This window comes from Pituophis catenifer, unplaced genomic scaffold, assembly GCF_029215685.1.
Source record: "Pituophis catenifer annectens isolate HBS135680 unplaced genomic scaffold, rPitCat1.0.hap2 SCAF_1, whole genome shotgun sequence".
NCBI classification, from domain to species: domain Eukaryota; kingdom Metazoa; phylum Chordata; class Lepidosauria; order Squamata; family Colubridae; genus Pituophis; species Pituophis catenifer.
The window spans coordinates 15,178,631-15,193,083 of NW_027256881.1; the positions used below are offsets into that span (position 1 = coordinate 15,178,631).

The 14,453-nt window shown below is 41.9% G+C and overlaps 1 protein-coding gene across 1 annotated transcript in view; it reads right to left on the reverse strand.

The window, feature by feature from the left end:
- Positions 1 to 7,784: 7,784 nt before the first annotated feature.
- COL26A1 (collagen type XXVI alpha 1 chain) overlaps positions 7,785 to 14,453 on the reverse strand; it is a 206,033-nt gene continuing 199,364 nt past the window's right edge. Inside the window, exons 12-14 of the mRNA XM_070945813.1 lie at positions 13,017 to 13,061; positions 9,090 to 9,174; positions 7,785 to 7,942 (exon numbers count right to left, since the gene is read on the reverse strand). Of these exons, the coding sequence (XP_070801914.1) occupies positions 7,785 to 7,942; positions 9,090 to 9,174; positions 13,017 to 13,061 (288 nt within the window). The remainder of the gene's footprint in view (positions 7,943 to 9,089; positions 9,175 to 13,016; positions 13,062 to 14,453) is intronic.

Below are 14,453 nucleotides of genomic sequence, written 5' to 3' on the forward strand. Positions count from 1 at the left end.
TCTGTAGAGGGGGGGAAACACCCCAAACACCCAAAAAAAGGAGAATACAAAACATTCCATATACAGTAATGAAACCTATAGTAAACAAGAAGAGAAGTAGATGCAATTCAATAAAAATTTATGAACCTGAACAGTAATAATAAAAAAGCTGTAGAGAAGGGGTAGGTAGATGTCCCCCAGGTACTCCATTTAGGATCTGCATCTAGAAATAGTTGGGCCAAAGAAAGCTTCCAAATCCTATTTCCATTCCCTTAAGTAGTTACCACATTAAAGGTAAAAATTAAAGCAAAATTTCCAGCAAGTAACACTGGTGAAACAATTTCTGAGACAGCCCACAGGAGAAAGTAGCAAGATTCTGAAATTAGCCTTCCACTCATCTTTAAAGTAGTTTGCCTGAAATCCAGTTGCTGGTTTGGATACACTGCTTTACCACTTAATATATCCATGAAGTTCACAAGATCTGACCAAAACTTCATATTGGCATCCTCCATTAGGAAGAGAGCAGATAAATGAGTAAGGTATCAAAAGAACCTGGGACATTTTCAAATGTTCATAATGCATGGATATAACTTAAATAGATATATTTAATATTTCACATATATATTTATATAATACATACGGTCTTAACTAACATACCAAATTCAGATGCCTGCTTAAAGTGTGCTTTGCGGACTTTGATAGCAACTTATCCTCAGCCCCCCCCCCAACCATGGAACAAAGATGCTTTGCTGAAGGACGTATCTTCACAATGTTACCTTGGTTTCACCCCCAGCAGATTAAATTCATCTTTAACTGTTCCAGTCCTACATACTGTAATGTTTCCCCTCTTCTACCAAAGCAAGCCTTGCTATACAAAGCAGCATACAATGCCACCTTCACAGTGTTGGGGATGATGCCATCAAGGGTTAAGATCTGACCAGCTTCCTTTGACTACTTTAAGAGTCCTGCAGAGGCATCTTCTCCTCTCTGGCCACTGAATATTGCCTTCTGTGGCCATTTTGGCTTGGTTGCTAAACATACCTGGGATCTGCAAAGGGATGTCCTTGTTTAGTGTCTGACTAGAGCTGTCTGAGAGAGAGACACAGAGAGAGACACAGAGAGAGAAAGAGACAGAAAGAGAAAGAGAGACAGAGACAGAGAGAAACAGAGGCAGAGAGACAGAGACAGAGAGATAGAGAGAAATAGAGGCAGGGAGACAGAGACAGAGAGAGAGACAGAGAGAAAGATAAGAGAGAAACAGAGGCAGAGAGACAGAGAGACAGACAGAGAGAGACAGAGACACACAGTGTTATGTGGGCTCTTTATAAACACATGTATACCACTTTCCTGAAAGAATAGATGATCTGTTTATGAGAGAGAGGGAAGGAAGGAGAGGGAGAAAAAGATGTGTGTGCAGATGCATGTTTCTTGCTCGTTTTGCAATTATACACCCTTGGGATGTTTTTCTGTTGCTGAAACCATCCTTCCTGAAATTCAAAGGGGCTCACACTTTGAAGTGTTTATTTGGATCTCAGGCTTGGGCAGCAGAAATTGGGGTGGGGAGAAAGTTCCTTCTCACAAACAAAGAGCATGCTTTGCAATGTGCACACATATAGTGCCATTTCAAAATAATGCAATTCTGGAGTAGCCATTCCACAAAAGGTATTTTAGCATTATTTTTGGAATAGTGTCCTCCCAAGCACCAGAAGGTAAGACAAGAACCAACAGATGGAAACTAATCAAGGAGAGAAACAACCTAGAACTAAGGAGAAATTTCTTAACGGTGAGAACAATCAACCAGTGGAATGGCTTGCCAGAAGCTGTGGGGGTTCCATCATGAGGCTTTTAAGAAGAAACTGGACAGCCACTGGTTGGGAATGGTATAGGATCTCCTGCTTCAGCAGGGGGTTGGACTAGAAGACCTTCAAGGTCCCTTCCAACTCTTCTTATTCAAGATGTTAAAGCCATATCTAGCTAATAGTTGGGCTTCTTTGAACATACATACTTGTCAAAAAGAAAACATATTCTGACACATGGCTAAATCCACCACTCTGGTCATCTATCAAAATTTGCCTAGTCTCCAGTCTCAGTCTATGCTAAAGAGAATGATGGTGGATGTTAACCCTTTTGGCTGGTGAGATTTGGTAGAAACTAAGCTTATGGAATTCACAAATCAATTTCTTTAACTTGTCCTCTATTAAGCCAATAAAGGACAGCCTTACACCCTTATCAAGGCAAAATACATATCTACAGTGAGGGCAGTGCCAGGTATGCCAGTGTACTTTTCTACCTCCTCAAAGTCTGTATAAAAGCACTTCAATACCGCTGTCTGCTAGTCACACTAGATGCTGTTTTAGGACCTCTTTCCAGAGCACGATACCATAGTCTTTTGAGACTGAAGGATGCCAATGAATGATTACTGTCTGAGGAAGCTCTTAGGAGTGAGTCTATGACAATTCAGCATGGCCAACTTGCCATGGCCAACTCATCACAGCCAACTTGCCATGGTCAACTCATCACAGCCAACTTGCCATGGCCAACTCATCATAGCCAACTTGCCATGGTCAACTCATCACAGCCAACTTGCCATGGCCAACTCATCACAGCCAACTTGCCATGGCCAACTTATCATAGCCAACTTGCCGTGGTCAATTTGCCACAACTAACTTGCTGCAGGACAACTCACCACAGCAAACCCACTGCAGGACAAGAGTTACATTAATATTAAAGAAATAGTAGAATAGAATTATTAAAGAAAGGATTCGAAAGGAGGGACAGAATGAAATGTGAATGGCAAAAATTAAAATATTTTTTTGATTTTAAATAATTAAATAGAATTGTTAAATTGTTCTGCAGTGAGTTGTTCCACAATGAGTTGGCCATAGCAAGTTGGCCGTGGCGAGTTGTCCCATTCCACTTTGCAGTAGAATTACTCTGCATTAGTTCCCAGTCACAACCCTGAAAATTTCTGCAAGTGCTTGTTTTACATTTCAGATAGTGGCAATGAAGGGAGAAGAGAAACATGTGCAATGCAGCACAAAGGCAGGCAGGCAGGTGGGCAGGTAGTTATTTCCTTGCTTGTCAGATTTTTCTTTATCATCCAATCACTACTTCCTGTCATCCTCTTTATGGTAGACTCAAACATATGAAACCCAATAAGGAAGAAAAATCTTGGGTATAATGGTGGGGAAAAGATAAGGGAAATCATCCTGAATAAGACTTAAGTACCTGGCTTCTGTCTGCCATGTTTCTGCAAATTACTCCTAGCCTTTATCATCCAGGAACTTGCAACATATACCTTTTAGGTATCCATAATCTCATTTTGCAATCAAAGAGCAACAAAATGGTACAGTTCAGCAATGTAGATCCTATCAAAACGATTTCATTTCGTAACATACAAGAAGACCGCTGATTATCAGAAACTATAGATGTACAAATTGTACATATCTTAAAGGACCATCTGCAATCAAATTATAAAACCTAAATCATTTCTAGCTGTTTAACCTCTTTTGGTTTACAGCTAAATAACAGAGGAATAAACGATTCAGCAGAAGCCTTCGGATTATGTTTTCCAAACCTTCAAGATAGGGGCTCTTGTGAGAAAGTGAAATAAATGTAATTTTTAATAGCTTTCAAATATTAAACAAGTTTTAGTAAAGAGAATATAGGAACGGTACCTTGAAACAGCCTTCAGCTACATTTATAAAAATTATTTTCTTTCTCATTTTCCATGATAATATACCTTAAACAAAGTAGCATTAAAAAAAAGATCAAGTGTGCTTTAATTTTCATCCTTGTTAATTAAAAGAGGCCCTTCTATTGCTCTAAGACAAACTTATAACAAGTTGTAGGTTGATAAACACATTTTAAAAATCTAATAAGCTGCACTGAATTGTGTTGCAAGAATTTCAATTTCGGTAAATGAACTAAGGTATATCTTCTATACAGTTAGCAAACTATTTGTATGGCTGCAAGACTTTATGTGAATTCTACTTAAGTACTGGAAAGCCTTAAAACCACCTCAGCTGTCCCTCCTAGTAGATACAGAGACAAAAATCTACATATTTCAATTCTAGAAGGATGGGTGTGATGTTACGTCTTTTGTAACAAACAAGCCAAAAATGTTTAGTAGCAACTTAGAAAATCTATTGTATAATCTTTTGTTCATCACAATCTGATCACATCTAATGAAGCAGACTGAGATATACAGGACCATATGTGACAATAAATTTATTAATATTTAAGATGCCATAAGACACTTCATTTTTTTCCTTACATGCTGGAATGACACACTATTCTTGTCTCTGCCATTGACCTCTCATGGTTGAACTAAAATCCAATGGGTGAGGCAATTCTCCACACTTTGCCTGTGGAATTTCATTCATTTGTTCAGTTATGAAGGTTATAGGAACATTATCAATATATATATCAATAACAGGTCCAAATGAACTTTAGTAAAAAGTGAAATAAGGAAGGAATCTAAATAAAACACCTTACAGGTAAAAAATTAGCCACAGCAGAACCACAGATGGTAAACTCTGGCAAAATGATAACATTATTGGTTTTATAGACCTTAATTTTGGATTATAACATCAAAGTTACTACTCAAAAATCTAGTTGGATTTGGGGGAAAATTAAAGGAAAGTATGTATATTCCCTAGAGCTTGGCTCTGTGGATATATAAGCCATATACATATAATATTCTTGGCAACAGTATTTAAGGAGGTGGCATTAGAGCTGAGGTGGTGCAATGGTTAGAGTGCAGCACCGCAGGCTACTTCAGCTGACTGCTAGCTGCAGTTCGGCAGTTCAAATCTCACCGGCTCAAGGTTGACTCAGTTGACTTCCATCCTTCCGAGGTGGGTAAAATGAGGACCCAGATTGTTGGGGGCAATATGCTGACTCTGTAAACTGCTTAGAGAGGGCTATAAAAGCACTATGAAGCGTTATATAAGTCTAAGTACTATTGCTATTACGTTCTTCTCAGTTGCTTGTTTGACTTCTCAAGCTAGCCTACAGCTCTGAGATTTTCTGGTTATCTCCAATCTACATGTTCACCAATTCTGTTTAGCTTCTCAAGATCAGTCAAGTTTGGCTAGACACTACAAATCTGGATAACAGGAAGATTTATATAGAACGTTGGTTTTCAGACCGAACTCAACTGTGTAACTGAGGTTTCTTGAATGCTTGGTGTGAGTTCTACAATTAGAACATCAGTAAGAGTCTTGAAGTGATCATTAACTACAGCTTACTTCTATTAATTGCCCCCCCTCCCTTGCAATATGAACTTGGGTTGTTTTCTGCAGTGCATAGTCCATTCATTCAAGGCAATGGTAGGGCCAATAAACACATTCCGCACTCTTCGTGGATCAAGTGTGTGTGCTCTAGAATGTTATTCCCAGAATGTTCTAGACTGCAGCACTGGCTCCATGGCAGACAGGTTACATCAGTGATGTTATACAGACATCTCTACAAATGTTGGTGTCTTTATCACATGAGACTTCTTGGGATTGGAACTTTATTGTAATCACCTGAGACGGGCCCCAAAACAAGAACAAAAATAGCATGTATGTAAAATGTGAAGGATATTTTTAAAAGATCATGGAAAGTTCAAGGAAGGTATTCCAATTGGACATGGCTCCATCCTCCTGACCTGCAGGACTTCCCAACAGGAGTAAACAGAGGTCTCTTCAAGCCTTCGCTGTTGGACCTACCAATGAAAAGGAATCCATTAACATCCAAAATCTAACTTTTGGACTCCCGTTGTTACTGTCATAGAAGGAATCAATTCAATTTCATGTCTTTACTTTCTTGTCATGTAATATTTAATCTTTTTAACTCTATTTAATTTTAATTTAATGTAAACCCAACCAAGCTTGACTTTCCCGCCAATAACACCCACTGTTTTTTAGGCAATTTATCACACAGAAGCCAAAGACAGTTCTTGACTTACAAAAAGATCTACACCCCTGCTTTACAGACTTAAAACAAGCAAAAAAACAAACCACTATGCAGAAATCTACCCCCAAAGGGAATCCTGGAAAGGTTTGGATGATGAAGGGATTTCAATTAACAAATTGTTGAATGGATGCCAGGTGGATTTTCTATTCTAAGTAGATTCCCTGAGGCTCATAGTGGTGCCAGCCTTGTCTCGTTGTCTCGGAAATTATGCTTCATCAATACAGAGCAGCAGCATCTGGTGGGTATGAAGGTGTGTCAAAATCAGCAAGATGGCAGATGAAATATCACATGTAAGCCCCTCCCTTAAGGGTGGGGCTTGAATCTTATTCCATCCAAAATTTTGTTGATTTTAATTCACTACTGAAGACAATGCTGATATACAATAATATTCCAGAATAAGCGTTACAAAATGGCAGCTTTTCCAAAGAGGCTAGCTAAATGCTTCTGGATACTTCAGAACTTGTGGGTGCTCCATCACTGGAGGACTTTAAGAAGAAATTGGACAGACATTTATCTGAAATGGTACAGGACAGGGTGTCAAACTGGTGGCCCATGGGCCGGATGCGTCACCTGCAGGCCACACCCACCCCAGCTCTGCGAAGGGGAAAAACGTTGCAAAACATCACATGATGGCAATGTGACGCCTAGAGTTTGACACCTGTGGTATAAAATCTCCTGCTTGAGCAGGGGGTTAGATTGGAAGACCTCCAAGGTCCCTTCCAACTCTGTCATTCTGTTCTGTTTGGTTCTATTCTGTTCTGTATTACTCAGCTATTTGAGGTCTGCTGTATGATAGCATTTCCTAACCTGATGCATCCTAACTGGCTAGAATTACAATTCCAACCACCACTATTCTTGTTCGGGGAGCAAACTGGGAGGTACCAGGCTGCTTCTATGTATGATGCACAAAAGAGGAAAAATAGTGTTTTTTGTCGATCATTTTTAATATTAAAAAGTGAGGCACATTAATTCATGCTTCAATGACTTTGTTTTCCTTTTTCCTCTTCTTGTGTTTCTCCTTCTATGCCATCTTTTTTTTTTTTTCATTTGAAACACCAAATGCAAGAACTGCTTGGATTTAATTACTGTGTAGGATGCTCTGGAAATTTTCAAGCTGAGGGGTGAGCCATACATTATTTAGATATATAATAAATAAAAGTAGCACCTACCCACGGAGTGTTAATCTACTTTAGACATTTAAACAAATTGGATTTCACAATCAAATCTACTTTCCAGTGTAAGTATTTTTTTCGGGCTAACACCCTGAGTGTTAGCAAAAAAAGCCATGTGGCCAAAAAAATAGATAAATCAAAAACCTTATATGCCTTTTGGTAAATGTTGTCTTGTTAGAGAAGGCACCACCAAATTCCTTCTGATATTTTTGCCACTGGAAAAGTGAGTGAGTTAGAACTTACTCAAATTCCCAACCAATAATTACTTTTGGAAAAACACTGTTCACAGCCAAGGTGGTACCAAAGCAATTGTTGAGTAGGAAGACCAATAAAAGAGAGGATCTTCTGGCGACACTTCTGCACACGTTGGCATTGCCTTGCACAACTGAAAGGGAAAGGAGTACACGGACCTTACCAGGGGTGCTATTCAGCAGGTTCTGACAGGTTCTGGAGAACCGGTAGCGAAAATTTTGAGTAGTTCAGAGAACCAGCAAATACCACCTCTGGCTGGCCCCATGTGGGGTGGGAATGGGGATTTTGCAGTATCCTTCCCCTGGAGCGGTGTGAGAATGGAGATTTTGCAGTATCCTTCCCTTGCCATGCCCACCAAGCCACACCCACAGAACTGGTTGTAAAAAAATTTGAATTCAACCACTGGACCTTACTAAAGTTTTATTGCCTCTGGTCACTTTTCGCCCTGGGTCTGCTGTCATCCAGAAGTGAAGAAAGGATCTGATTCAAATGGTGCCGCTTGTTTTTCGTGTTTGCTCGCAGCGGGGCGCCCAGGATCACATCTTGTCCTGAGCCTGGTTCAACGGAAGACAAAGAATCTGAAAACAAAGGAAACCGGGACGGGGGTATTGTTTAAAAAACAGGGAGGGGACAATGGGAAATGCCCTGGCCACGGAGGACCCTCATCTCCCTGCAAAGAGAGAAAGTCGGAAAGCTTTGGCTGCCAGAGAGGCAGACAAGATCAATGGCAGTAAATTATAAACACTGTAATCAACTTCTATCCAAATAATCAAGAACTGGTTTCGCGTAGCAGTCAAAGTGCCGCAGTAGAAACTGGGAGACGGTGAGTTCTAGTCAGTGATTTTGGGGCAGACATTTTCTCTCAACCCACCCTGTCACACTGGGGCATCTTTGTTGTGGGGAAAATAGGCAGAACAGAACCATAAAAAATCATAAATGAATGGTGTTCTGGACATGTGACTCAGAGGTGGGATTCACTTACCTTCCCTACCGGTTCGCAAATGTGAGCGTGCGTGCCGTCCGCGCATGCTCGATGCTTGCACCTTCCCCGCATGCGAATGGCCTCCAAAATGTGGTTAAATAGGACGGCATTACGTCAGAGTGGGTGGGCGGGGCCTACCGCAGTCGCTGCTACCTGTTTGCCCGAACCGGACAGAACCAGCTGAATCCCACCACTGATATGGCTGCTCTTGCTGTATTGCTATACTTAGCCAAACTTTAAGGGGCCCATTCCAAAAATGCCCTTTTGCCCTTCCAAAAAAAGAGATAACATCACCCAAAAGAGAAACGTGGCGTGGTTTTGCTTCAAAATGTGTACCTGCTCATTTCAATATCCAGGTACAAATGTAGAAATCCATTTTAAAATTTAGACAAAAATGCAACACATCCTCTCATAAAAAGAGAAACTGAGTTGCTGAAGTGCATATATCAGGGGTGTCAAAGTCACGGCCCGTGGGCCAGATATGTCACATGTTGGCCGCGCCCAGTTTAGTAAAGGGGGAGAAAGTCCCAATATGTCACTGACGACACTGTGACGACGCCAGTTTTGACACCCCTGGCATATATGATCAAATGTCCAGGGGTTGGCACCTCTGAATAGACAACAATAAACTGTCCCTTCTTTAAGTCTTTAAACTGGACTTCCGGCAAACTACCTTTCACGTTGCCCCTCCAAGATAAGGCAAGCAGGTCCCTTGAAGTAAAGCCAGGTTTGCCAGCACTCACCATGAATCCCTATCATATGTTCTAAAATTAGCACTCTCTCTGCTAAAATCTTCAAGGCCTCTCGCAGTTGTTGGACCCCTTCACCCTACAGAGGAGAGAAAAAGTGAGGGAGAGACAAGAAATTTGTGCATGGTGTTAAACTCCTATTTCCCCTTTTCCTTTTTTAAAAGCAAATGGGAAGTATTTCAGTAACTCATTCAACCTCTTAAGGACTGGCTGCATTGTTTCAAAATGGTTGATACAGGTAGTCCTTGACCTACGACTGTAATGGAGCCTGCCCGTTATATGTTGTAAGGGTCATAAAACAGGGCCAATCAGGTGACTGACCCAATTTTATGATCTTTCTTGCAGCAGTCATTAAGAGAACACTGTGGTCATTAAGCAAATCAATGGTTTGCTACGGGTTTGCTAAAAGATACATATGTGCCAAAACCTGGAAGTGTTAGTTTTCGATAAAACTATCGTAAAATGCAGTCATGTGACCATGGGATGTTGCAAACAACTGTAAATACAGCCATATTGCTGAGCACCTGAAATTTGAGGGTGAAGGTTCGTTCTCCAAGTTTATGGGTTGGTTTCCGAACGTTTCATTACCAGGCTAGGTAACATCTTCAGTGGAGTTTAGGCAGGGGTGGGTTCTAAAATTTTTTACTACCAGTTCTGTGGGCATGGCTTATTTTGTGGGCGTGGCTTGATGGTCATGTGACAATTATTTAGGATTTAGCAGAGGTACTGGTCTACCAGGCTTTTAACTGCTTGCAGACCTGTACCGATCTACCCATTTATTTTTGCAGGCACTGATCTACTCATGTATTTTTGCAGGCACTGATCTACTCATGTATTTTTGCAGGCACTGGTCTACCCATTTATTTTTGCAGGCCCTGATCTACTCATGTATTTTTGCAGGCCCTGATCTACTCATGTATTTTTGCAGGCACTGATCTACTCATGTATTTTTGCAGGCACTGGTCTACCCATTTATTTTTGCAGGCCCTGATCTACTCATGTATTTTTGCAGGCACTGATCTACTCATGTATTTTTGCAGGCACTGGATCTACTCATGTATTTTTGCAAGCACTGGTCTACCCATTTATTTTTGCAGGCACTGATCTACTCATGTATTTTTGCAGGCACTGATCTACCCATTTATTTTTGCAGGCACTGATCTACTGATGCATTTTTGCAGACACTGGTCTACTCATTTGTTTTCTTTTAACACTGATCAACTGTAGGGCGGCCCTTTGAAGCCCTGCGGCAAGAGTTTAAACAGTTTTCTTCCTTCTAGCCGATCAGCTGGGACTCAGGAGGCAGCAATAGATTGGGGGTGGGGCCAAATAAAAGGTAAGAATAACGTGGGGGATGGGAGGGCGGGGGGCGCAGGGGAGTGGGGGGGGCAGGGGGCTGAACCGGTTCGGTGACATCATATCGTCACCGCTACCGGCTCAGGAGAACTGGACTGAACCGGGAGGAACCCACCACTGAGTTTAGGGAATGTCAGTGTCAGTGTTCCTCTGTTTATAAGGGCTTCAGGTGTGGGTGAGTCAAGTGAGGGTCTTGTGATGGGTTAGGATTAGATCACAAGACCCTCACTTGACACACCCACACCTGAAAGCCTTATAAACAAAGGAACACTCACACTGACATCCCCTAAACTCCACTGAAGATGTTACCCAGCCTGGTAATGAAATGTTCGGAATCCACAAGCTCAGAGAATGAATCTTCACCCTCATCCTACACCCGAGCTACAGATATTCGCTACTATTGCAAACCTGAAATTTGGTCATGTGACTGCAGAGAAGGCCCAATCATCAGAATCCCCTTTTTTGGATCAGTCATAACTTTGAGTGGTAAGTGATCGGACATGAAGTGAAGGCTATCTATTTTTAGCTTACAATTGCAGTTCCCAAGCTTCCTAGCTTTGCAGACAGGAAGGGGGAGAGGGATGGTTTTGTTGCTACTCATGCAAATAGAGCTGCATGTGCACATACACTTGCCCACCGTTTCCGTGACCTAGTTCCGAACAGGCCATAGCCTGGTACTGAGCCAGGGGTTGGGGACCTCTGGTTTACAATATGGGTGGATTCACCTGTACCTCCACATTTGTGCACACAGTTTCACAGCATTTGAAAAGACAGCATAAGGATGACCTTCACATGCTATCTTTCTATTACAAGGAGCATTTTGCCATTATTGGTGCTTTCTCTCAGGTTCTACCACAGGTTGATTAGAAGCTTTAAATTTCACACACCACTCTGAATTATCCATTTATGGCTGATATGCAGGTCTGGAGAAATCCAAATGATGGATAACCAAACAGAGTTGCTGCTTGTTTGTGGCTAGGACAAGGATAGAAAAAGGCTTACTCGGCTAGGCTGTTCCTACCCATCAATGAACTGGATTCATCTTTGAGGGTCAGAACTTCAGATTAATACTTTAATCCTATTTCTCACTTGATATTTACAGTTAGCAGTTAGCAGTCTTTAGTCTTTAGCAGTTCGTATTTAACATTTGGCCTTTCATCTCCTCTTGTTCGGATCAGAGCAATTGGGAGCAAATAGGATTTAAAGCCTGACATGCAATGACTGGAAGGTCTAATAACAACATGGAGCTATCATACAATGGTATTTCACATTTAAGACCAGACCCTGATCTCATACAGTGGTGTTTGGAGATTTTTCTTACACTTCACACCTTCCAAACTCCTGCAAATTTCCATTCTGTCTGACCAGTTTTTGAACCTCTACCTGAATTAAGGCACAGAAGGTCAACTGGAGGCTCAAAATGAATTGCAATTAATATGCAGAGGGCACCCATTCTCTCCCCCACCCCCCCCACCCCCATTTCCAGTTATTTCTTCCACAGAGACGGGAACTTTTGAATTAGTGTCTGGAGGTGACTTGAAATCAGTGGTGGGATTCAAATAATTTAACAACCGGTTCTCTGCCCTAATGACTGTCTGGGGGGGCGTGCCATGGTGGGCGTGGCCACGGGTTATGGCAGGCAGCACTCGGCCTCCTGCACCCCCCCGGGAGCAAAAACAGGCCATGGGGGGGGCACCGCAAACTCCCCTCCCCCCGTGCCCCGTTTTGGGCCTAGTAGGCTTCTCTGCAACCTCCTGGTAACAAAAACAGGGCGCATGGGAACTCCTGGAAAGGGTGTGATGGGGCAGGGCCTGCCAGCAATTTAACAACCAGTTCGCGTGAACTGGCCCGAACCGGCTGAATCCTACCACTGCTTGAAACTGAACCAAAACCTAATCCAAAAACAAAAAATGGTGTACACAGAGTTATCACTTGCTCAGATTTATATTTAATTCTAAGATGTTTGCCCTTCCCCGAGTGGCCAACTCCACAATCAGGGAATTTACTGAATCTGAATTAACTGGGAAGTCTGAGTTTTCAATGATTGTGAAGAAGAGTTTTTAGGAAGTGAACCTCCTACATCAAATGCCATCAAGTCTGAGGTGGTCTCTGTCACCTCATTTACCACAAATGGTGTCAGATTTAGTTTCTTACAAAGAAGCACGTGCTGCTTTACCACTTGTCAAGGAAAGCCCTCCAGAATGTGAAATATTAAAGAATCTCTCCCACTTTCCAAGAAGTTTGGCTTAAAATGCTGGCCTTTGGATGAACGCCGAGAACAGGCTTCTGAATCTGAGAGAGTAGATAATGTTAGATACTAGATAGGTTTAACAGTAACAGAGTTGGAAGGGACCTTGGAGTCATCTAGTCTAACCCCCTGCTCACGCAGGAGACCTGTACTAGGGATTCGAACCGCCGAACTGCCGACCTTTCTGATTGACAAGTTCAGTGTCTTAGCCACTAAGCCACCTAGTCAGGCAGATACTATCAATGCTAGATAAATGTTACACAGCAGTACAAGGAGAGACTGTTGACATGATTCAGAAAAGTTTATTGCATCCTTACATCGGCACCTCTGTCTCCTTCTTCACCTTTCTTACCAGGTTCACCCTAAAAAAAAAGCAGACAGATATTGATATCAAACTGACAACAGTGTCTTTCCAGTAGTAAAGAGGGATAGAACCATGCTATGAGCTATGATTCAAGATCTTAGTCTCCTTCCACATTCCCCAATGTTGTCTCTTCCTGAAGCGCTTTCATCAGCTGTTCCTCCAACATTGGCTGGAGAAAGCTAGTCTATCTTCTCCAAGGAAACCCTTAAGTAGCTTAGTTAATGCTTATTGGTTGTTGAATAAGGCAGGGGTTACAAACTTAATGGGTAGAGCCATGAAACCAAGCAAGCCATAATAGGGCTTGCCAATAACATTTAGGAGGCTCCCTCTAGAGCCAACAGTTGTTGTGGTCAGCTGCTTCAGCACAGGTACACCTGGCTTATTGAAACACCACTCCAGGGACAAGTGTGGGATCTGAAATCCATTAACAATACGCATCGGCTTTGATCTCTTCCTGAAATACGCTATCCATTAGTGGTGTACTTTAAAATTATCTCCTGGACCACCCAAGAAGCAGCTCTCCACAAACAAAAGCATTGGATTAAAAACAGAGGGCTGGCTTGAGTAACAGGACGTTCCAGAAGAAACTTGGCTCCAATGGCTGTCCTTGGAAAAACTCCGAATGCGAAGGATGGAAAGAGATTTTGCCAGTGACAAAAAAAAAAAAAAAAAGGCAGAAAGTTAATATACGGGTAGAGGTTATTTTTTAAAAAAATGGAAGAATTCACTTTTACATGATTTTCTGTGTTGTTTCTCTAATCTAAAGTCCTCTGGATGTATTTAAGCTAGAAATCCCAAAATTCCAGCCACTACAAATCTGAGTAAAGTGATAGGGGGAAAAGTAGATATAAATAGATTTTTTTTCTATTTTTCGTGCCTTCAAATCACCATTGATTACAAGTAGTCCTTGATTTATGACTGGTTGCTTAGCAACCACTGGAAGTTACAACAGACCCGTCAAAAGATACTTATGACCCCGATTCAAAGTTTCAATAGTGGTGACATAAGTGTGCAGAGGAGCTGGACAAAGGAACAGATTTGGCCAACTGTACTGGCCAGGGATGTGACAGAAAGTAAAACGGGATTAGAGAATGAAATCTAGTGCTACGAGAAACAATGTGGGACAATGAAGACTATCCAGTGATCCAGAAAGTGAATGATGGGACAGTAGAGGACCCTGACAAGTGGTCTATGGACAGTAAGGGGATGATGGGGATTTAGGTTAGTGCCCCAGGGAGGAGGCCATTTTGGAGGCCAATTTGGAGAGAGGAGGCCATTTTGGATGCCAAGACTAGACCATTGGCCTGAGGCTGCAAGCAGTCATTAAATACAAGCCACAGAGAGAAAATAGGAGACTTTGGGCAATTGTTATGGGTCCTTCAAGAGGGTC